At 45.1% G+C, this 22499-nt stretch overlaps 1 protein-coding gene across 16 annotated transcripts in view; it reads left to right on the top strand.

Annotated features, from left to right (window-relative positions):
- Pkp4 (plakophilin 4) overlaps window positions 1-22499 on the top strand; it is a 206894-nt gene that overhangs the window by 178575 nt on the left and 5820 nt on the right. For 15 of the 16 annotated variants that reach the window (XM_028769332.1, XM_028769318.1, XM_028769324.1 and 12 more), the window contains 8 exons: window positions 7781-7964; window positions 10540-10657; window positions 11695-11886; window positions 12056-12229; window positions 15052-15202; window positions 18070-18265; window positions 21177-21261; window positions 21372-21489. In XM_028769332.1, the coding sequence (XP_028625165.1) occupies window positions 7781-7964; window positions 10540-10657; window positions 11695-11886; window positions 12056-12229; window positions 15052-15202; window positions 18070-18265; window positions 21177-21261; window positions 21372-21489 (1218 nt within the window). Of the gene's footprint in view, window positions 1-7780; window positions 7965-10539; window positions 10658-11694; window positions 11887-12055; window positions 12230-15051; window positions 15217-18069; window positions 18266-21176; window positions 21262-21371; window positions 21490-22499 lie in introns of those variants that run through there. The other variant, XM_028769328.1, reaches the window with a different exon arrangement.

Here is a 22499-nt window from a genome sequence, read left to right as displayed (position 1 = left end):
AATGAGAGTAATTGTAGCTGGGGATCACCACCACGTGAGGAACTGTATTAAAAGATCACAGCATTAGGGAGGTGGAGGACCGCTTCCTCAAGTGACTTTCTAGATAACTAACTCTCTTTGCTCATATGACACTCTTTGTCAGAATCTGTGTCACCAGCAAAACAAGGGTTGGAGGTGGGGCCACTGCACTCCCTCCAGCTCCACCTCAAGGCCTTCCCCGGTTCCCTTATTCAGCATGCCTGTTCCATTGTACCTGCTTCCAACAGCAGGAGCCGGCTTTATGTTCCTCGTGGGCAGCCGTCAGCATTCCTGAACTGTAAGCTGATTTCCTGAAGAAATGCCATTCCAGGGAACACTGAACTACACGACCATGTGGTGTTGTTAATCTTCTCACAACACCCCCAAGTGGCAAAGTTACCTCAGCATTGAACGTGCTGAAGTACAAATGCCATCCTATAAAGAGACCCCTAAGTGTCTGTAGATCAGACGTTACTAACCTGTGTCTAACCTGTGACTAACCTGTGTGATTAGAAAATCATAGAAGCACAGGTAAGTGCTTATGTTTTCCTGACACCAAAGACCTAACCCTCTCATGACCTTCATGTGAGAGGAACTCTGAGTAGCAGAAGCAAGCTTCTTTAGATTGAGTGTTTGGGCAGGGTCCTCCCAGGGTGGCAGCTACAGCTAGCCTCGGTTCTCCACAGCTCCTGTCTAGGAACCTTTGTTCCCTCAGACTCAGCACTCTTGTTCCACCACAGCCACATCTGAGGGAGCTCTGAGGTGAGCCAGGCAGAGCCAGGCCAGCTGAGCCAAGAGAAGGGCCCCCACCCAGGAGGCCTATCAGGATGACACCATGGCCCATGCCTTTAGGCCAAGAGCAGCTCTATGTGACCTGCTCTAGGGGTCATTGGGCCCTCCCCATAGATGTTGCCCCTTCAGAACCCTGGAAGTTATTGTATGCTACCATGATATTTTTTTCCTCAGAGTTTATCCACAGAAAGGCATTTTTTTCTATAATTGAAGACAGTACTCTTGTCTCACTCATAATAATTGCTTTCCCATTATTCCAATTCCATTTCATTTTTATAATTTGCTGATGGCATCATGGCCCTGGTAGGAAGCTTGAGCAATGAGCCTGAAGCTGTAAATGGCAGGCATTTGGACGGCAGTGTTCTCTCCTCAGTTACCCCTCCGACTTCCTCATTCTGTCAACAGCACCCTATTTTCACACATTCGCAAACTGTTGGCCCATCCTTAACACCACAGGCAGCTGCTTCAAGCCCCAAGTTCTCACAGACGGTTCTTTGTCTCACTCACCACCTCACCCTGAAACTACTGTCTCATGGCATAGGCTATGTGGTACCTGGTTCACTGAAGTAAGCACTGTGTCAGCATTTCAGCCCTGCCCACCTTGCAGGCTATCCAAGGCCTCAAGCCATCCTCTCTTGCCCTTCTTCAGTCATAGTCTTCCTAAGGGGTTCCCAGCCCCTTTTCTTGGGACCTCTACCTTTCGTACTACAGTTTAGTGTGGTAGCCTCCAGCCTTACAACACAGAAGTTGCGATAATTTAAAACTGTCCAGGAAGAACAATGCAGTATCATGTGACACTGGGATTTGGCCTTGAATGGACAGCTTTCCTTGCAGGCCCAATGCTCTAGGCATTTCACCTCTATGAACTATTGCTTCCCTGGTGACAAATGGTACCGTGCTTTGTGGATCTGTGAGGAGGCGTGTGGAGTGGCGGCAAATGCCATGTTCATGCTATGTTCATGTTTGTCAAAAGGCCTCCTAAGAGCATACGTCTCACCCGGGAACCTACCAACACCCAGTGGGAGTGTCTTGGGAGTTGCATACATATAAGTCTTCCAATGCCCGGCTTAAGACAGGACAAAACCAAAAACAGTGGAGTTAATTTTAGTAGTATATTTTATTTGATCCAATAGTTAGAATATGACAATTTTAATCAATTGTGAAGTATTTTGCATAGATTCTATACCAAGTCTTTATAATCTAGTGTGTTTTATACAATTTAATCAGGACTGGCCACATTTCAAGTGCTTACTTAGCCTCCTGTAGCTGGTAGCTACAGTATTAGCACATGTCTATACAAGTTGAATATCCCTTCCCTGGAATTCTAGAGATCAGGAGTGCTTCAAATTAAAGAATTTCCTAGACTTTTAAAAATATTTACATTGACTTTACCTTAGCATCCATGATCTGAAAATCTGAAAACAGATTTTAAAGTATCTCAGATTTTGGACTTTTTTATATTACTCAGCCTGTATAGTGGTTGAGAGACGATGGTATAAATTTTAAAAGTAGACGGTTTTATAGTGTGTAGATTTAACACTGGCAGGCCATAGCAGGTGGCCATATTGTGGTAGAGTATAATCACCATAGTATCTTGATAGTACTATCCCCCCGACCCAAAAACAAAAAAAAGCTGTGGCGCAAAGGGGAGACCTTTAGGAACAGCCACAGAGAAGAGGCAGATGATGCTGTCCTAGGTTCTGAGTACTTAGCTGAAGGCTGGCTGGAGAATAATAATGAGTACATTCTTAGAGCAGGCTGTGTTCTGGATTAGAGACCACCACCCACCCGCCTTCCACCACTGTGTTTCAAGAATGCTTGCAAGATGGGTGTGCATGCCAGCGCCATGTTCTCCTGAGTCCATGGATGAAGTGTAGTCAGAATGAGAGCATGGTCTAGACTAGGCAGTACTGCTGCCCCAGCAGCACTGTCTAAGTTAGACACACCATTTTATAATGGAAAACATTTCACTGGTGCTGGCTTACAGTTCAGAGGTTTAATCCAATGTCAGCGTGGTGAGAAGCATGGCAGCAAGCAGGCAGACGTGGTGTTGGACAGGCAGCTGAGAGTTCTATATCAGGATTGACAGGCAGCAAGGAGAGAGAGACACTGGGCCTGGTTTGAGCTTTTAAAACCTCAGCAGCCACCCACATTGAAACACTTCCAACAAGGCCACACCTTCTAATAGTGCCGCCCCCTTTGAGCCTGTGGACATCAGTCCTATTAAAACCAGCACAGGCATATTCACTGACTCCTCGGGATATTCTTTCTACCCCAGGACAAGGAAGATAAGTTATCCTCATCTTCCTTTGACATTCCTCATACCCCAGAGGCTGGGGTGGTTCTGTTTACCTTGTGGCCATCTTGAGAAAGGAGCTGAAGCCAAGGACATCAAGAAGTAACTGTCGGGGCTGGGAACATGGCTCTGACATAGAGTGCTCCCCTAGCAGGACACTGTCAGTTCAATTTCCAGCACTGCAGAAATGAACAAGACACACTGGGATGTCCCTGGCTCACGGGAAGAAACGGTACACTGAGTGGTTTGTAGCAAGCACTGGGTCTTCTTAGGCGTCTTCCTTTGGCATTGTGTGCAGGTGCTTGATTTTTGATAATTTGGAAAGAGCATAATGAATACAATATAAACATAAACAGCTTAAGATGGTCTTCTCTGTCCAAGAGAGAAACACGTTTGTCAGCTGTTATGTATTCCCACTGCCAATGAAAGCACTTTTTAAATGTTACTTGGTTTTTAATGTCCTTTTAAATATGTACTTTCAAGTAGTTGTTATTACTTTAATTAATCAGCAAAATCAGTTTCCAGTGTGAATACAAAACTATCAGTTGGGCATTAGATTAGTTCTACAGGCAGCTTTAAACACAAGCGCTTTCAACAGTCTGCCGCGTAGGATTTACGTAAAATGGTATTTTAATTACTTTGTTCATTCTTTGTGAAGAAAGCAAACTTTCATCTCCCGTGGCAGCTTTTGCTTTTGCTTGTTGGTTACTGGTGATTATCTGTACTTTTTCTGTGATAGCAAAAGAGTAAGTGGCGTTTTCTAGAATCCAGACGGAAATTCCTAATACCTTCTCAATTCATTTGTATATGTAAAATCTCAGTCCTCAAAACAAAGAGCTAATTGCTTTAAAATAAATAAAACCTCCAGCTTCCTAAGCTAAATTATAACTTACTTTTAACTTTTTAACTTTTTGTATGGGAACAAAGAGGTAATAGAACATGCCCACTCCATGATTTTGAAGGAAATTTTATATTCAGATGTTAGAGGTGGAGGCTCCCCGTGTTGACGGAGAATACCAGGCTCACAGCTCTTTGTGTTCTGATAAGTCTTGATACGTCTGGGAGCTGCTGTATATTCTACTCTGGTTGTAGAAATGAAAGACTGACTCTTACTGGTACACTGGTTTTATGACCAATAAGTCACTCCAGTTAATTCAAAGATGGCATAATTAGCTTGTCTACTGGAGGGTTGCACGTCTTGAAACAAGTTGGTGTTTCTTCTTTTGGCAATCTATCCTTTCAGCCTTGCAGTCTGAGGGATGGGCGTTCGTGGTAGAGCTCTTACTTCTGATTCTGAGAGTTAGAAGCAGATGGTGGTACCCGTGTGAAGGGCAGCATATATACAGCAGCAGATTCGCTGAAGATCTGCAATGCTGTTTTGGCCCTTTCCCCTGCATTTATGAACCTTAGAGGCACACTTGAATGTTGTTTCGAGAAAAATCACACTCTGTTCTCTAAGCCTGGTAGGCAGATAACAAAGGGAAATTTTATAAACAAACACAGGAGATAAAATGAATCCATCAACAAGTATATGCAGGTCCCAACTATCCCTCACATATGTAACAAAACATGAAAAGGAACAGATAGTTAGATAGCTGCCCACACATGCCTAATGAAATTCAAATTCAATTTAGAAGTATAAATGCTCCTCTGCTTTTAAGAAAATCCATCTCTGGTCACGTATAAAGTAATCAAGTGGGAACATTCATTGAGTTAGGGCATCTTAGCTCTAGGCACAGGGGGAATAAAGCCACTGTGAATCAGATGATGGTGGTGGCTTTGCTCTTGTTGATTTGAAGGCACTTATCTGGCGTCCAATCCCAAGCTGACTGCTAATGAACTGTAGAACAACATGCCAGTCTACCTGCCACTCGGAATCCTTAGGGAAAAGAAGGAAAATTCTAGTTCAGTTAAAAAAAAAAAATCAGGAGACTTTTCAAATATGAAAAATGCCGTGTTGCCAGAAGTAAAGCTTAGGAGTAGCTAGGAGTGAAGACAGAAACAACGAAAACAAGGGAGCCAGGATCCGGTCACTTCTTACCCTGAACTCGCTTTCTTTGGTTATGATTGCTACTGAAGTTTCCGTAGCAGGCTGCTTAGTTTCTTGTGGAGATAAAGATCTGGCTTCCTGTCTATAAGATCCATCCACCGTGTCAACTGCAGGCAGGAACAGTATTCAAGAGAACACAGATACAGCAGAAAAATTCAAATAAAAATCATAGTATAACAAATATTCTCATGGTGTTTACCTTGCATTAGGTATGTATGCTAATACATGCAGAGTTGACAGGAGGCAGTGAGCATAGGTTATATGCAGATACTACACAAGCCATTCATCACAAGGAACCTGAGCATCTGCCTGCCTTGGTAACCACAGAGGGGACCAAGAATCAATCCCCCTGCCCCACCCCACCCATGGATAATGGAGGGCACCTGTCCGTCTGGTTATACTTACAGCCTCTGATGTGATGGGTGTTGCTTTGCAAAAGCCTTGCCTTGCATTTTACTTGACTGCACTGCAGTTATTCTTTGATGAAGAAAGTAGCCTATTGGAAAATGAAGCTGTCCCTAAGAGTTCTGTCTTGTGAAGTAAGGAACAGGAAAGGCTTTGACAGAAAGAGAATTGCAGCAATCATGTTAGGAATCACATGCCACCGAATTGTCAGCAGGGGTGGTTTCAGGTAATAACATTTTCCCCATCAATGGCCAGTGAGCTAATATGCTGCCACTAGCTGGCATATAGTGGCTCCTGGGTAGTCACACTGGTACCCTAGGTTGCCTGTGATGGCTTCATTAGCAGAAACTGTTAAGGCCTTTCCAACCCTGCTATGCCTCAACTCACTCTAACTCTTCTGTCTTCTTCCTTTCTCTTGTTCCTTGGTCAGGACAGACCAGCCAAGAGCTAGCTCTCTGGTCTTGTCTATCATTGTCTTCCAATGTTTCTCCCTAAGAAAATGTTCAGCTAATGTCTTTTACATCGGAAACAGAACCAGGCAGTGGTGGCTATTATGGAGCAAAGTTAAATATGGCCATGTTCAGTTACTTCTTTCCCAATTACCCCTAAGGCAATCTGGCCAAACCCAACTTGTAAGCTGGTACCCAACCATTCCCTGAAAACACTCCATAAACAAGTAAGTCTGACAGCGAACTTAAGTTCTCTTCCTAAGCACCTATGCGTATACATGCAGAGTTCCTCAGTGAGACCTTGTGTTTATGTAAACAAAGGTCATAATGAGAAGAATCAGCTTTCATAAACAAAGACTTTATCTTCCAGATACTGGATTATCTAGATCCCCCCTTTATACCGTATCCACCCTCCTTAGAGGAGACCTAGCCTGGGTCCAAATAGATGAGCACCACACGAGATAAAGTCCTTAGAGGCTGTGCTTATAGTGAGTGGGAAAGACCAAGGGCGGAAGTCTTTGGGGAAGGGGGCTGAGAAACCAAATTAATGAGGTCTAGAAATCAAGGCCAAGCGAGAGAGGAGAACAGGCAGAGGCCAAGCAGAGCACAGGGTGAGGACAGTACACAGCATCAGTCTCCATTACTGAACACATCTCTAGTCTCAGGATGGCCAGGGAAGGCAACCCTCGGGCATGCAGTCAGTGTCTTTTTTTTTTTTTTTTTTTTTTTTTTGGTTTTTCGAGACAGGGTTTCTCTGTGTAGCCCTGGGTGTCCTGGAACTCACTCTGTAGACCAGGCTGGCCTCGAACTCAGAAATCCACCTGCCTCTGCCTCCCAAGTGCTGGGATTAAAGGCGTGCGCCACTACCGCCCGGCTTCAGTGTCTTTTCTTTTTTTTAACTCTTTGGCTATCCTTTGCTTTCTCCTCTCCTCCCACAGATGCAAAGGCTCTCTACCTTCCTCCTATGCTTTACAGTCAGAGAAGGACTACTCAGTCATGCTCCAGGCTGGCTCCTTGGATTACAGCATTTTGGAGCAACAGTGTTTGGTCTTGTCTGGCCTAGAGCTCTTCTTGATCAGAACACTTGTATTCAGAGAGCCACCACACTCCCCTACCTAGTCAAAGGCAAACTGTGCCAGCCCCTTCTCTCCACGGCCCATCAGTGTCCAGCGCTGATGGTTTGGTGCAGCCTCTTGAGCAGCTGGTCACAAACACAACAGGAGTGTGGGGCTCCGAGAGACTATGAGGCAAGGAAAGCCAGCTGCACCCCCCTCCACCTCCTTCCTTCTTTCTTCAAGAAGCAAGTGGATGTGAAAACACCACTAGAGTACATGACATCTTGGACTGATCCCATTTCTATAAAATCATACAGAGTTATGGCAATAAGTTAACACACGTCATTTAATCCTTTCTCCTGTACCTAAAGAGGAGCGTCCGTAACTTACAGTCTTCAAACACATAGCAATAAAACTCATCAAAGAAAAGTTTAAAATGTGTAAACTTTACATAAGAAAAATGAAGCAAATATAGCAACCCTCCATGCTGTCGGTGCCTATAGAAAAATGTACTACACAGTACTCGGGAGATTGTTGAAGCTGAGCTTCCTGCTGATGGAGTGGAAATATGCCAGTCTTTTGAGAAAACGAAACTTTGTCTAATTCATAAATTCTAGAGGCTGGTTGGGGTACTATAAGTTAGGGCTTGTGTGTTTGTTTCTATCTTAAAGATGCAGGATCTCTGATAAATTTTGCTTGAACTTTCTCTTTCCAGGGGTTCTTTGGAATTTATCCTCGTGTGATGCTGTAAAGATGACAATCATCCGAGATGCTCTCTCAACCTTAACCAACACTGTGATAGTTCCACATTCTGGTTGGAATAACTCTTCCTTTGATGATGATCATAAAATTAAATTTCAGACCTCGCTGGTTCTGCGGAACACGACAGGTTGCCTGAGGTAAGTGCTTCCTTCCCAGTTAATTCCGTGATTAAAGAATGTGTCATAAGTAAAAAAAAAAAATGTAAATTGACTGTAGTGGGTGCTGTCTGGCTAGTGTCCACCCCACACCCCCAAAAGTGGGTGCAGATTTTGTTCCTGTGTTAGGAGACACTGTGGCCACAAGGCTGGTGGCCCCAAGGCAACTGTCTTCCACGTTTGCATATAACTCTTGTAATTTATTCAGAAAGGCCCATTTAGCCTGAGGTCTCTTGTGGCAGTTCTAACAGTTTCTCCTGTGGTAGCAGTTTGTTTCATACTTACTTCGGGTCTAGTGTGGCCTAGTTTTTGTTTCAGTTCAGGTTATGGTCACTGAAGTTCAGGATGTGAAGAGTCCTATGATTTCAACAACTGTTGCTTTTGAGTTCTATAAGTCAGCCCAGTGCAGGTCCCTTAGTCATTACCTTTAATGTAGAGAATCTATGGTTCTCTTTATAAGTTTATGGAACAGTTCCTTATTTGCTTACCAGTGTTAAAGGATATTTGATCATACTATGTGTATTATCTACTTAAAAAAAAAAAAAAAAAAAAAAAACCTTTGTAGTTGTGGTGGATATGGCTTAGACTTAGCACACACCTTAATCCCAAACAGTGAAGGTAAAGTTAGTTTGCAGAAGGAAGCAGCCATGATTGAAAGTGATGTCTAATTGAGTGACAGACAAAATGGTGAATCAGAGAAAGATTTGACAGAATAGGATCTGCCCAACTCTCATGAGGAAGAGAGAGAGAGAAAGAGGAGAGGAGGCAGTTTTATTGGGAGAATTTTACAGAGACAGGTTGAAGAGAGAACAAGCTAGACACAGGTAAAGACAGGAGCCGGATTAGAGCAGATTGTTAGAGTTAGCTTGAGGTCAAGCAGAGCAATTCAGGAGAGGCAAAGAGAGAAGCCAGAGTGAATCAGTTAGCATAGAAAAGAGTTATGAACCAGACTGGCTGAGGTGAACCAACCATTCAGAGATCAGAAAGACCAAGAATGGGTGAGCCTATTCAGCAGTAAGTCTCAGAGACTGAAAACATTCAAGGCCTAGATTAGATTGTACAAAGGCTAGAAGCTTCCAGGAGTAGGCCTAGGTCAGCAGACTGAGGCAGTAAGCCTCGGAGACAACAATTACTTCAGGAGACTAAAAGTTACTTTTACATGCCCACTTACATGTGACCCTGTACCCCAGCCTCTTATTGCTCAAGGCACATGAAACAGGAGCTCTGGCAGAATGACAGGGTGACAGGCAAAGCCCGGCTCCCCAGTTCCACCATGAGCTTTTTCTGCAGAATAGAGGTGTCAGTGCTGTCATGCACAGGACTCTGAGTTCAAGTCCTAGTCCTGAACAGAGAAAACAAAAAAAAAAACCAAGATATCTGAACAGCTCTGGAACAGAGAGCCTGAGCTCTAGCTCCCAAGCCTCTGCACAGTGACTCAAAGCTCTTGTTTGGGAATGGGTGGGGATGAAGAGCCAAGAAAGCAGCAGGTCCTTCCACTCAGGTGGCCTGTAGTCAGCAGGAAGCAGCACCCCATCCTCCACCCTGGAGCCAGAGAAGTGTGACCCACTCCCCTCAGCTACCCAATTAGGCAGTGAGATCCAGACCAGGGTACAACCCTGGCTCTTACATGACCCTGCTATAATCCTTGGCAAATGTCACTTTTGTAAAACCAGGGTGAAGTAAACTGAACTGGGCTTCAGCTATGAAAAAGATCCAAATAGGGAACAGGAAGATGGCAGTAGATACCATAAAAGATAATGGTGATGTAAGAGTTATTGGTGAATCCATGGTGATCAATTAAAGTCTATGTATTAGGGTTCTCTAGAGGAACAGAACTTATAGAATGAAGTAAATATATATGATCTATAATATGTTTATGGGATCTATAATATATTATTATATGTAAATATATACTCATATATACATGTGGGATTTATCAGAATTTACTATAATTTATAGAACTTATAGAATCCAGTAGTTGTTGAGTTCATGAGGCCAGATGCCTCAAATGTCTTTAGTGTAGCTAAAACTCCAAAGAGGTAAGCTCTAATGCCAGCAAAGGGTTGCTAGCAAGAGTGAAAACAAGCAGGCAAAGACAGCCAGCCTCCCGAGTCCGTTATACAGGCTGCCAGCAGGTGTGGCCTAGATTAGAGGTGAGTCTTCCCACCATAAAGAGCCAGGTTAAAAGTGGGTCCTTCCACTTCAAATAATTTAATCAAGACAAAAATCCCTCACAGCTGTGCCCAGCGATTTGGGTTTTAGTAATTGCAGATGTAGTCAAGGTGACAACCAGGAATCACCATCACAGCCTGTATATGAACCACCACAGAAGGGACTTACCCTGAAGGTTAGGGTTCAGGAGAGCAAGTGACTGACTAGTCATGTTAAAGGAATGGGCTAGCTCAGTGAACAAAGGATAGAGTAGCAGTGGGTGGTATATCCAAGTCACCTTTCAGTGGCTGCTCTCTGCTGCCGTTCTCAGGGATCACTAAGGTTAGACTTCATGGCTGAAGGGTAAGTTCGTCTCTGCATCTCCCATGGATTTCTGTCCATCCAGGAACCTCAGCTCTGCCGGGGAGGAAGCACGCAAACAAATGCGGTCCTGCGAGGGGCTGGTGGACTCGTTGTTGTATGTGATCCACACGTGTGTGAATACTTCTGATTACGACAGCAAGGTCAGTGCCTTCCCAGCTACCTAGGCTCCTGGCAGCGGAAGCAGCAGCTGCCTACCTACTCACATGTCATCTGGTCCCCGAAATTCTGCAGCCTTGGGCTACTCACCACATCATAGGATGAGGCTGTCTAAATATTACAGGTTGGGGATGATATAGCAACTTAACAGGCCTGGGACCATGGAAACATGGTGACCTATGGTGAAGGACTTCACACAGGTCCAGGTGTCAGCCCTGTGCTCTCTTCCTACTCTTAACCACAGACACATCCCAGCCCCATTCCAGCTTCTCCATGCCCTCCTGTTTCCTCTTGTGATACTCTAGCAAATTCTGCCCTGGTGGCTAGAAAAGACAGAAAGACCAAGTTAGAGGAGTATCGGGAGTCCCAAGGTGTGTGTCTATGTGATGTTGGGCTGAGCTGGGTTAGGAGAAGCCATTGGTAGATCTTGGGTCACAAAGATGAGTCTGAGAGAGAAAAGCATAACAAATCACCAGCTCTGGGGGGTGAGAGTGCTCCAAAGAAACAGCCAAGATTTCAGTTGAGCCTCATTAAACAAGAAGATCTGCGGAGGACATTGAGAGAAACGAGCACGTTGGGAAGGAGGACTTGCCAGGTGGGGCAGCTCTACCCGTGACTTTAGACATCTGAGTTGGAATGACAGTTGGCTCCCAATTAAAGATTTAAAGTACAGAAAAACAGGTGCATAAGACAAAATGTCAACAGAAAGATTAGTGCATTCCTCAGAGGTGGGAGACAGGACACGGGGCAGCGGAGGTAAGACTGGGAAGGGAGGAGGAAGTACTGGGATGGGGTATGGAAGCCGAGTGTGGCACTGAACATGCCCGCCAGGTCTCAGCACAGTCCACACTTCACAGCTGCACCCTGGCCCACAAGATTGAGAATCGTACTTCTCCCCTTAGACCGTCACATTCTAAATCAGCAGTGTTTCCTTCGAGTTCTCCACTTATTTCCTATTGGTGTGTGCAGTGCCAAGCCGTTCTGTGTAATGCTTTTAATTACACACTGTGTTGGGTTTCAGACAGTGGAGAACTGCGTGTGTACCCTGAGGAACCTGTCATACCGGCTGGAGCTGGAAGTCCCTCAGGCCCGGCTGCTCGGACTGAACGAACTAGATGACTTACTAGGAAAAGAGTCTCCCAGCAAAGACTCAGAACCAAGCTGCTGGGGGAAGAAGAAGAAAAAGAAAAAGAGAACTCCACAAGAGGATCAAGTTAGCATTTCCTTTTCTCTATGGTTTTACTTGTTGGAGAGTGAGAAGCCATAATTGGCAGAAAAGACTGTCACTATTTAGCTAAAATCCAGTTCAGCAAAATGTATGCCTAGCAGCCAGAGGGCTTACCCGCTTCCTTTCCACTGAGCCTGTGCCATTTGTCTTTCAGTGGGATGGAGTCGGGCCTATCCCTGGACTGTCCAAGTCCCCCAAAGGAGTTGAGATGCTCTGGCACCCGTCAGTGGTAAAACCATATCTGACTCTTTTAGCAGAAAGTTCCAACCCAGCCACCTTGGAAGGCTCTGCTGGATCTCTCCAGAACCTCTCTGCTGGCAACTGGAAGGTGGGATGTTTCCTCCTTGTACATATCTGTTTCTGTCTTTATGGTCAGATCAGCCATGTTGGTAGAAGGGACACACTTATTTATAGAGTTTGTTCATAAAAGGTAGTTATACAGTCTAGGGAGGAGACAAGATGCCACTTTGAGCACCCTAAAATGAATATGACAGAGTCGCTTCCCTGATAATCTGAGGTTGATGAGCAGATATTACAGTATCCACTGGCTCCGTGCTGTGTGATCCTGAAAACCGACTTCCAGGGTGGCCTGCCAGGGAAATCAGGGAGAAAGGAGTGGAGGTGTCCTTCGAGACGAACCAAGCTAAGCCAGCAGGGTCTGAGGAGGAGCTGATGGACAGACAAGGCGGACAGTATGGAACAGGTCTTCTGGGAGGTGAGGACACTGGGTTCAGTAGGCTGCTCTGAGGCAAAGCCAACAGAACCAGACAGAGCAGCTGCCTAGGAGCTGGTCACCACATCCAAAACTGGATGCTGAGCTTCAGGAATGAAGCCTGACCCCCCAGACAAGGGAGCCCTGAGGTGTTCAGCAGATAAGTAACAAAGAGAAGCCAGTGCGGTCACTGTTGGGTCACTTCTGTGGCTTTACAGGGGGGTAAGGAGAAGAAAAATTAGACTCTGGGCTTCCCAGAAGGATCCAGTGCCACATCATAGTGAGAGAAGATGGGGACCTGGTTCCAAAAGTAGAGGTTAGGCAGTGCTCGCAGGAGTACCCCAGTTTTCTCAGGCTCCTCCAAAGCATAGGAAGTGTGTCCTTTTATACATGTGTAACCTTGTAAACATGAAAATGGTTTCTTATTGTTTCTACAATCAAAACAAAGTTTCTTAAAAGTATTTAGATGTCATCTTTCGTTTTCCCAGACAGTCCTTGTGTGATCGTTTCAGTCACCAGAAACTTTCTGAAAAATGCATGGTAAAGAGTGATTGTAGTTCCTGTTTTGGCTCCTCATCCCACTCCCCCCAAAATAAGGCTCTTTGGGACTCGATGTCCTCTCCATGACTGAACGCTGTTAGGAGACACCGGTGTGCATATTTCATCCAGGTGACCGACAGAGAGTCTATACAAATACTTGTGGTCTGGTGTTACCTAAGACAATGTGGTTATTCATTTACTGTTTCTGAAGTGCTAGTAGCTTAGCACTGAGGCTGACTAAAGTCTCAAGAACCTCAGCTCCTATGAGCTGATGTGGACAATCCCTGACCTCAGCAGCTTCATCTGTGGGATGACATGAATATTGTACACAGGTAGCTGAGAGCACTGAGTGAAATAATAAACAACGAAGACCGAAGACAGCTCCTGGCATATAAGTATTTGTTTTATAGCCAAAGAATTACCTGATGGTTAAAATTGTAACAATTAAGACACATGCGATTGAATTTTGTAGAATTCAAATTCCGGGATCAGGAAGCTTATGTAAAATATAAACATTGTATTGAAGTAATTCTCAATATCGTAAATAGTCACTCAAATCCTCAGACCCTCGAGGCTGAAGACATGGCTCAGCACTTAAAGCATGCTGTCCTTGAGGAGGACAGGAGTCTGGTTTTCTGCACCACATCAGGCAGCCCCCAGCTGCCTTTAACTGCAGTCTAGGGACTCTGATGCCCTCTGGCCACATTGGGTGCTCACATGTATATTCACAGATACACATAATTAAAACTTAAGAAATGTAATCTGTGTGTATATGGTAATACACACACACACACAATACAGGGGCAGCTGTGTGAGAAAGGCTTACTGGGCTGGCCTGGTCGTCTCCAAGGGAAATAGGAAGCCATGCATCTTGCAGTTTCAGGAAGCTGACCACACTATCCCAGTGCTTTCTATAATAGTGAGCCTTGTACTGTATTTCCTCCCTGTAGATTTCATTTGATTTGGAAGTTAAAAGCTATCATTTCATACAATGAATGTTAATTGTATCTTTAAAAGGCATTTTTTCCTCTTATGTATGTAATTAACATAATCTTCTGTTAGAATTCAAGAAACTGGACAGTCAATCACATATTTTAACATTAACAGTAATCTCAGAGAACTAATGGATCTCTGTCCTCATGAACTAATGGATCTCTGTCCTCATGAGCTAATGGATCTCTGTCCTCATGCTTTGTCCACAGTAGGAAAATATCAGATGATACTTGAGCAACTTCTTTGAATTATCCTGCTTTATTCTGTAACATTACTTTGTTGTTTCTTCAGTAATAACGCAGTGCTGCTTTCCAGTTCACATGGTGCACAGAGTAGAGCCAGCTAATGTTGGCTGAGAATGTATTTTGCATCCAAGCATGCTTTTGCTGTGGGTATGAATTATTGTGCCTTGTGTCTGTGGAGAATTCCCTTTCTTCCAAGTAAAGGAATTTTTTCAGCAGTTCTTTTTTGACAGGTTACCAAACTCTCAATATCGTTGCTGTGTGTGCTAAAAAGATCAGTAACCCAGTAGAGCCAGGCTCCACTCTAATGTATGCAAGAGTTTGTCTCTGCCGTCCTCCTCCATGCCTCTGGACCCAGTGTGGGACCAACTGGGAAGAAGACAGAGGCTCCTTCCTTAATCATGTTTATCCATCTGAGAGGAAGCGTAATCGCCCCTTCTGTGTCCTGCACTGAAATCTGACAGATGGTGGTTTGAGGTCTTCAGGCTTTGAGGGATTTCTTTTTAAATCAGCCAACCCAGCCTATCTATCTCCCAAACGGCGGCACCACTGATTTAATCTCCACTGGACAAAAAACATTTAATTTATTAATTTATCTCTGTAGATTGCAGCAGCACATGAGTGAAACTGCGTTTTATTCACTAAGGCCTCTTTACTCTCCAGTTTGCAGCGTACATCCGGGCGGCCGTCCGGAAGGAGAAGGGGCTTCCTATTCTTGTTGAGCTTCTAAGGATGGATAACGACAGAGTTGTCTCTTCGGTGGCCACTGCCTTGAGGAACATGGCGCTGGATGTTCGCAACAAGGAGCTCATAGGTGTGTACTGGTGACAGAGTAAAGCTGCAAGAGAAGCAGCTGTGTACTGGTGACAGAGTAGAGCTGCAAGAGAAGCAGCTGTGACAGTTACGAACTCTTGATTTATTAATGCATGCCATTTAAAAGTATCTGCAGCCGAGCCTGCTCCTCGTTTCTTTACATATTTGGATTCCCTGCTTTTCGACTAGTCTCCTTCAACAATAGGCAGCCTCGTTAATGAAACGTTGACCTGAGAAGGTACATTTCCAGAAAGGCCAGAGATCTCCAATGATTTCAGGTGTACATAACAGCACTGCTAGATGATGGATTTGCTGTCTCGATTCCCTAAGAGAAGTTATATCCTGAGCAGCAAGAAAAAGAAAAAATTTTAATTTCCTTTTCCAGTATTTGTGCTCATATCTGCTAATTCACCAATACTGTCATCTTCTAAGTAACAAAAAGAAACCATATGAACACTGTATAGTTTACCCTCCCAGGTCTGTGTGAATACTCACCCCAGTGACAAACCACTGTCTTTTATTTCCATCACAAGACGGGGTCAGGGTGTGGCTGAGGTAAGGACCAGGCTACCTGCACACAATGTTTTAGGCCTTTGCCTCTGTGTCACAGAGAGTGAGTCCATCGGCACATACCTAGAGGCAAGAATGAGACTCCCTGTGCTTTGCACACCGTGCAGCTGTCGGGTCTCCAAGCGGCCCTATCCCAGTTTGATGGTAACAGGAAGAGGAGAGGCACTCGACGGGCTGGACCCTCTCTCCTGAACCTGCTGCTCACTGAGCTCATAACCCAGAGTGTCCTGTAGCCTACTGCCCAGTTCCTGCTTCTGGGTGGAAATCAGAGCTCCCTCCAGGTTCTGAAAGGAAGTTGGCAGTGCCATCAGGGTCACTGTTAGAGGAAGTAAGGAAAAATAAGGACAGTACCCTACATCTGCTCACGGTCCATGCCAGCCCCATGGCTGGTGACATGGGGACACATGATTTTTTATGGATTTGTGTGAATTTAGACCCAACTTATATTAAAATACAATTATACATGTACATATTATATAATACAATTATATTAAAACATAACAAAATAATAGTGGGGGAGTAAGAGAAAACATTAGAATGAGAGTATTATTTAGCTTTAAAACTAGCTGTGATCCTGGCCTGGGGGAGCAAGCCAATAATCACATCTACTTAGGAGCCTGAAGCAGAAAGATGATGAGTTCAAAGCCAGCCTGGCCTACAGAGTAGATTCAAGTCCATCTGCAGGAGTGAGACCCATCTCAATATAAAAGGAGGGCTACAGGTTAGCTTCATGGTGGACTGCTTATGTAGCACTCACAAGGCCCTCAGGTCAAGCCTAGTCCCACCACTAAAGGAGAAACTGAACATTAAATGGAATAACGTGACTCAAAGACAAAGCCATCGCACCTTGGCTGGCAGAAATGCTACTTTCAGTTATTATTGTCCAGGTGAATGCTTCCTTTCCTCTGGAGTAGATCTGCCCTGAGAAAGGGAGTCTCACTGAGCCTCTCTGTGGCCCAGTCCAATTGAGGCTTAGAAGTTATAACCGTACTCTGAATTTCTTATGAAAAGATACATATTCAGAATGTTTCTACTGCTAAAAACCATGACTAGTCACATGTCATCATACATTCTGGCCATTTGTGAGAGTTCGGAGTCACCAGTGCTGCCCTCTCACCGTGCTCAGGAGCCACTTTCATCCAGTAGGCTTCTGGTGCCACCTCTGCTCTGACCAAGCTTTGCCTGTGATAGACACGGCCACCGCGGCATATAAACCCTGCTTTGATGGAAACCCTGGTTAGCGTGGCCTAAGAAAATATTTACTTTGGCCTTAATTTCTTTTGTTTGCAGTGCATTTATCCCACACTGTCACTTGGTAATTGAAATTGAAAAATCTAGAGATAGCCTGTTTGGAAAGGAGTGAGGGAAGTTGGGTGTTTGTAAAGAATTGCTTGCCTTGCCGAGCCTGCCTCAAGCCTGCCTCAGCTGGCTCCTCCTGAGCCTCATTGTTCCTACCGTTGCCTCTAGGAGATAATGGACCTGCAATTTCAGTAGATTTTTTTTTCCCTTGTGTCTTTTAAGGAAACTATGGTTAACTGCTGATAGCAGACCAGCCGATATAACCCTCAGCTTTGTTCAAGTGGGGGACTGTTCTCAGGTGACTCGACAGACTAGACCCAGAAAGATTTAATGAAAAGTAGTTTTGGCAACCTTAGTTGATCCAGATTCAAAGTTAAGTTTTTTGAAAAGCTTTGAGTAGAAATTGCATTTTGATTGCTTATGCAAAGTGCTGATGTTTGAAATATCCAATTGTATGTAACCGCGCCAGAATTTCCTGCTTTTGTCTATCCCCTTGTGCCTCCCCCTATAAAAGTTTTAAATTTTCTGGGGTCTTCATCGAAATTCTCTCCCCTGTGTGGGATGAGTTTCGATCAAGTGCCCTTGTTAGTAAACTGCCTTCTGCTATTTTGCATCAAAAAAAAAAAAAAAAAAAAAGAAATTGCATTTTGATACACTGGAATTAAGAAGAGCATCTCTGCCCTAAGCCTTCATTACAGCCATTACTGGAGAGTACGGCAGCCAGTTGACTCCTCTGAGCACGTCTATATACTGAGTTATATTTCTTTTAGCAAGTGACAGCAGTGTTTTATAGAGTCATTTGTTGATAGCAAATCTAACTTTCCCTCAAAGTCACATGTGTGCTTTTTTCTTTGCTGTGGGTTTTGAATATTTTTTCCATGTTCACATCTCTTTTGAAGTTTTGTTTTTTTAAAGCCTTCAAATTATGAGGATTTTCAACAACAGTAATAAAAAGCTGATGCCTGTGAGATGTTGACCCTAGTCTTGTGCCTCCGGCAGGTAAATACGCCATGCGAGACCTGGTCAACAGGCTTCCCGGCGGCAATGGCCCCAGCATCCTGTCCGATGAGACCGTGGCAGCCATATGCTGTGCTCTGCATGAGGTCACCAGCAAAAACATGGAGAATGCCAAAGCTCTGGCCGATTCGGGAGGTATAGAGAAGCTGGTGAACATAACCAAAGGCAGAGGAGACAGGTAAGTGTGCGGTCCTGGGTCCTGGGGTGAGGGCCCCTGTGCAGGAGCCATGCCTGATGCAAGGGTTTATTCCTGTATTTCTCACATGTTATCTACATCTGCTAAGACTTGTAATGGTGCAAGGGTGCTTTTTGTCATGTGCTGGTGTTTCCTTTATCATAGTGTGCCTCACTCCTGCACTCTGTCTTCTGAGGTTGCTGTAACAAAATGCTGTGGGCTAGGGAGCTTACGAACAATAGAAGTTTATTTCCCACAATTCTGGCACCTGTGAAATCCAGGATCAAGGCCCCAACAGATTTTGTCTGGTATAAGTCCCTTTCCAGTCTTAGTGACCTTTGCCCTCACATGGAAGAATCTCTTCTAGGTGACTCTTCTTAAAGGCTGCTCCTCCTACGCTCTCACTTTGAGAGTTAGGACTTGTACTTAGGAATGTTGGAGACACTCAGATGCCCAGGCTGTAGCTATCTCTAAAACTACATTTGCTTATGTCTGCTCCTAAAAGAACCAGAAGCACCAGGGTGACAACAGTCTTGGGGGCACCATTGCCTTCCCACCATGGGCTCTGTTCCAAGCCTATTCTGCAAGAATGTCTTTTTAAATCCTCACTTTTGAGATTGATTCTGCTGCCTGATGCCCAGAAAGCATGAAAACCAGCACTCCGCATGAGTTTGCTCTGGGCTTAGTCACATGTCTCCCTTTGCTCTTGGACAACAGTAACAGATGAAGCAGCACGAGTGGGCAGAAAGAATCATAGCAAAATAAAGGGTTTTGTTTGTAAGGCTGTAGCTGAGACTAAATTTGTCTTAGTGTCAGATCAGCGAAATTGAACTGGGAATGCCAGGTGCCTTCCTCAAACCGTAGGTTAGCATGAACAGTATTGCCTGTCAGCCTTCTTATTTCTTGCATTTTTAAATTTTTCATTAATAGCAAATGTATATAGTATGTTTGTTTGTTTTGGTTGCTTTTTCTCTTTCAAATAAAGCCCATCCTATAGCCCAGGCTCACTCATTGTGTAGCCCAGGCTCACTCACTGTGTAGGCTGGTTTCAAAATCATAGCAGTCCTCCTGCTTCAGTCTTCTGAATTCTAGTATTACAAGGGTAAGCCATCTGCCCTACCTTTCCTTGTAAGAAAATGAAACAGTTAAGATCTCAGGCAGTTAAGATCCCATTCCACTGGCTTCTTTACACACACACACACACACACACACACACACACACACACACACACACGGTCATATGATCACCTTACACACTCTTAGAAGTTCACAAGGTAGCCCGCACTTATACAAAGGTATGTACACTTGATATACACATAAGTGTGTGTGTGTGTGTGTGTGTGTGTGTGTGTGTTTCTAATCTCTTATTTAAAGCAAATGATTTGGGGTGGCTTGGACCAGTCAGGGCTGGAAAGATCAGCAGTTAAGAGCAGTCGCTGCTCCTGCAGAGGTCCTAGGTCCCAGCACCCACAGCAGGCTCAAAACTACCCATAACTCCAATTCCAGGGAATCAGCTCCCTCTTCTGGGCTCTGAGAGCACAAGGCTTGCACATGGTACACATGCATACATACATATATGCAAAACACTCGTACACATAAATAAAAATAAATCCTTCTTAAAAAGGAAAAGAAAGAAAAAGTCTTAGAGCAAATCAGTTTGTGTTTGGTTTCCCTGCACTGTACTTCCTTGAGGTCCTCCCCCTGTACTTACTGCATATGCATGTGCTGTTCCAGTGCTGGGCATACAACAGTCAGTGAAGCACAAACCAGCATTCCAGGGCCAGGGCAAATGAGGTGTCCAGTGAGTAACAGCAACAGAGCTTGGCACATGGTACTGACAAAGTCAGGGAAGGTGACAAGCATGTCGGGGAGAGAGGTGATGAGGAAGGGCTCCTAATGATAGTGGGAAGCAGACCCAAAAGGAAGTGGGCGGGGTGGGGCGGGCGCTGCACCTCTCTAGGGCAGAAGCTTGTGAGCAGAGGGTCCAGCAAGAGGCTACCCCACGGTGAAGAAAAGCAGAATCCAGTGCTGGGAGAAAAAGGGAGTTTTAGGGAGCAAAAGGACCAAGAAGCAGTAGGACCTGGTAGTCGGTTGTCTCAGTCTTTGAGTGAAACCAGAGCTGCTGGAAAGCACTGAGCAGGGCAGAGGCGTGGTCAGTTCCCCTTGTACAATGTTGAGCACGACCTCATCCCACACGCACACTAAAGACTAGGGTGCAGTGGCTGCAGCATCGCTGATGGGGTTGAAAAGCAATTCAACAGGTTTTACTGATGTGTATGACTCCAAAGTGGTTGTCAAAAGAGGCCATATGCAGGTGACAAGTTTGCTGTGGACTTGGATGCTTGGGGATAATAACTATTAGACATCCAGTGAGTTAGAGAGAAAGAGGGAGAGGGAGAGGGGGAGGGAGAGGGAGAGAGAGATACAGTCTGGGTACAGGGCCATCACTTAAGCTAGAAAAATATACCTGGGAGTCAGTAGCATCTAAATGACTCATGTATAGAAGTGAAGGTTAGTGGGTGTCAGAGAGATGAGGACCCCGAAATAAACCCAGAGAGGAGCATGTGGTAACTCAGAATCCAAGTGGAAGGAGATGATGAGAGGTTGGCTAGAGTCAGAGGCCCCTGCTTACTCAGGTAGGATGAAGTCGAGGCCTGACCATTGGATACAACAAGCATACAGAGGCTGCGAGTTTAAGAGGAGATGGGATGGGAGAAATGGGGTGTGAGTGACAGCTTTCAGGGGCTTCCTGTGTGCTGCAAAGGTGAGGACACACTTGCCTTCCCAGGGTTCTGGTTCTGCCCACAGAATCTGATAGCCTCTATCCTGCCCCTTTGGCTGCTGCTTTGCAGCCTGAGTCTCTCAGAGTGAGTGGCCATGCTGCCTGGCTTCATTAAACCACGTCTCTCCCTAGATCCTCTCTGAAAGTGGTGAAGGCGGCAGCCCAGGTCTTGAATACATTGTGGCAGTATCGGGACCTCCGGAGCATTTACAAAAAGGTAACCCCCGAGAGGAGCTGTGGCAGGATGAGCACTCCTCAGACCTCATAGCCCTAATTGCAATGACATGCTGGTTCTCATTTTGAGCTGTTTCTTTTTCAACTCCACAGGATGGGTGGAATCAGAACCATTTTATTACACCTGTGTCCACGCTAGAGCGAGACCGATTCAAATCGCACCCTTCTCTGTCCACCACCAACCAACAGATGTCGCCCATCATTCAGTCAGGTCAGTGGGCATTTGTATGACAGAAGATTGTACACACACACACACACACACACACACACACACGGGGGGGGAGGGAGGGAGGGAGCAGCCGGGTGAGGGGTGGCTGAGCGTGAGGAGATGAAATGTGTCGCTTTAGCTCTGCCCATCTACCTGAGAGCATGCTTTGAGAATCGAACCCTGTTGTAACCAGCCAATTTCTTCCATTTGGAAAGATAAAACAGCTTATATCATCTGCAGTGTGTTTAAAAAAAACTCCGGGGCCTGTCCCCACACCTGGATGCTGCTTCACCACACTGGGGAAGGGGCCCTGGCATCTGCATCTGACCAGCTGGACCAGTAACCTGATGCAGAGTCCCGGGAGGTGGGGTAGTTTAAGATGCACTGGCTGACTAGGAATGTCTCTGCTATCTGCCTCTTTGCATAAGTGTTAAGTCTCTTCGTAAGTAGAGTTCCTGCTGCTGCTGTTGTTGCTTTGAGTGGAGTTTTGTTTGGTTTTGGTTTTTCCTTAGTTTTCTTGGTGAAGCTTCTTAGGAACAGGCTCCTAGAACATAGGTCATTGGACCTTTGCAGTGGCACCTCCCAGTCCCCCACACCCCCACCTCACTATGTGGCCTTCTAGAAAGTTCCTTGGCCGTTACACTGAGACTCTTGGCAACGGTTCCACCCACTCTTTGGAGAGATCAGGTTAATGCTTCACACAAGTCAAACAGTCCTGTAAATTTAATTCTTACCTGCATAAACAGGAAAAATGATGCTTCTTACTTTGATTTGGCTTTAAATCCCACGTTCTGACACATACATTATCTGCTGTAGACAGCCGTGCTGTTTCTGACAGTCCTATTGCTCATGTGGACAAATGTGGACAAAAAGATGGATGCCTGCGCCCAGGGGCTCCTGCCACGTAATTGGATGTCTGTGGTTGTGCTGGGAGTTTCCTGTTGTTTGGTTTATTTAGTGATTTCTTCTCTCTCTCTCTCTCTCTCTCTCTCTCTCTCTCTCTCTCTCTCTCT

This window comes from Grammomys surdaster, unplaced genomic scaffold (genome assembly GCF_004785775.1).
Source record: "Grammomys surdaster isolate TR1022 unplaced genomic scaffold, NIH_TR_1.0 191, whole genome shotgun sequence".
NCBI classification, from domain to species: Eukaryota; Metazoa; Chordata; class Mammalia; order Rodentia; family Muridae; genus Grammomys; species Grammomys surdaster.
Note: the sequence above shows the minus strand (reverse complement) of the source record. Positions and strands in the feature narration are given on the sequence as shown.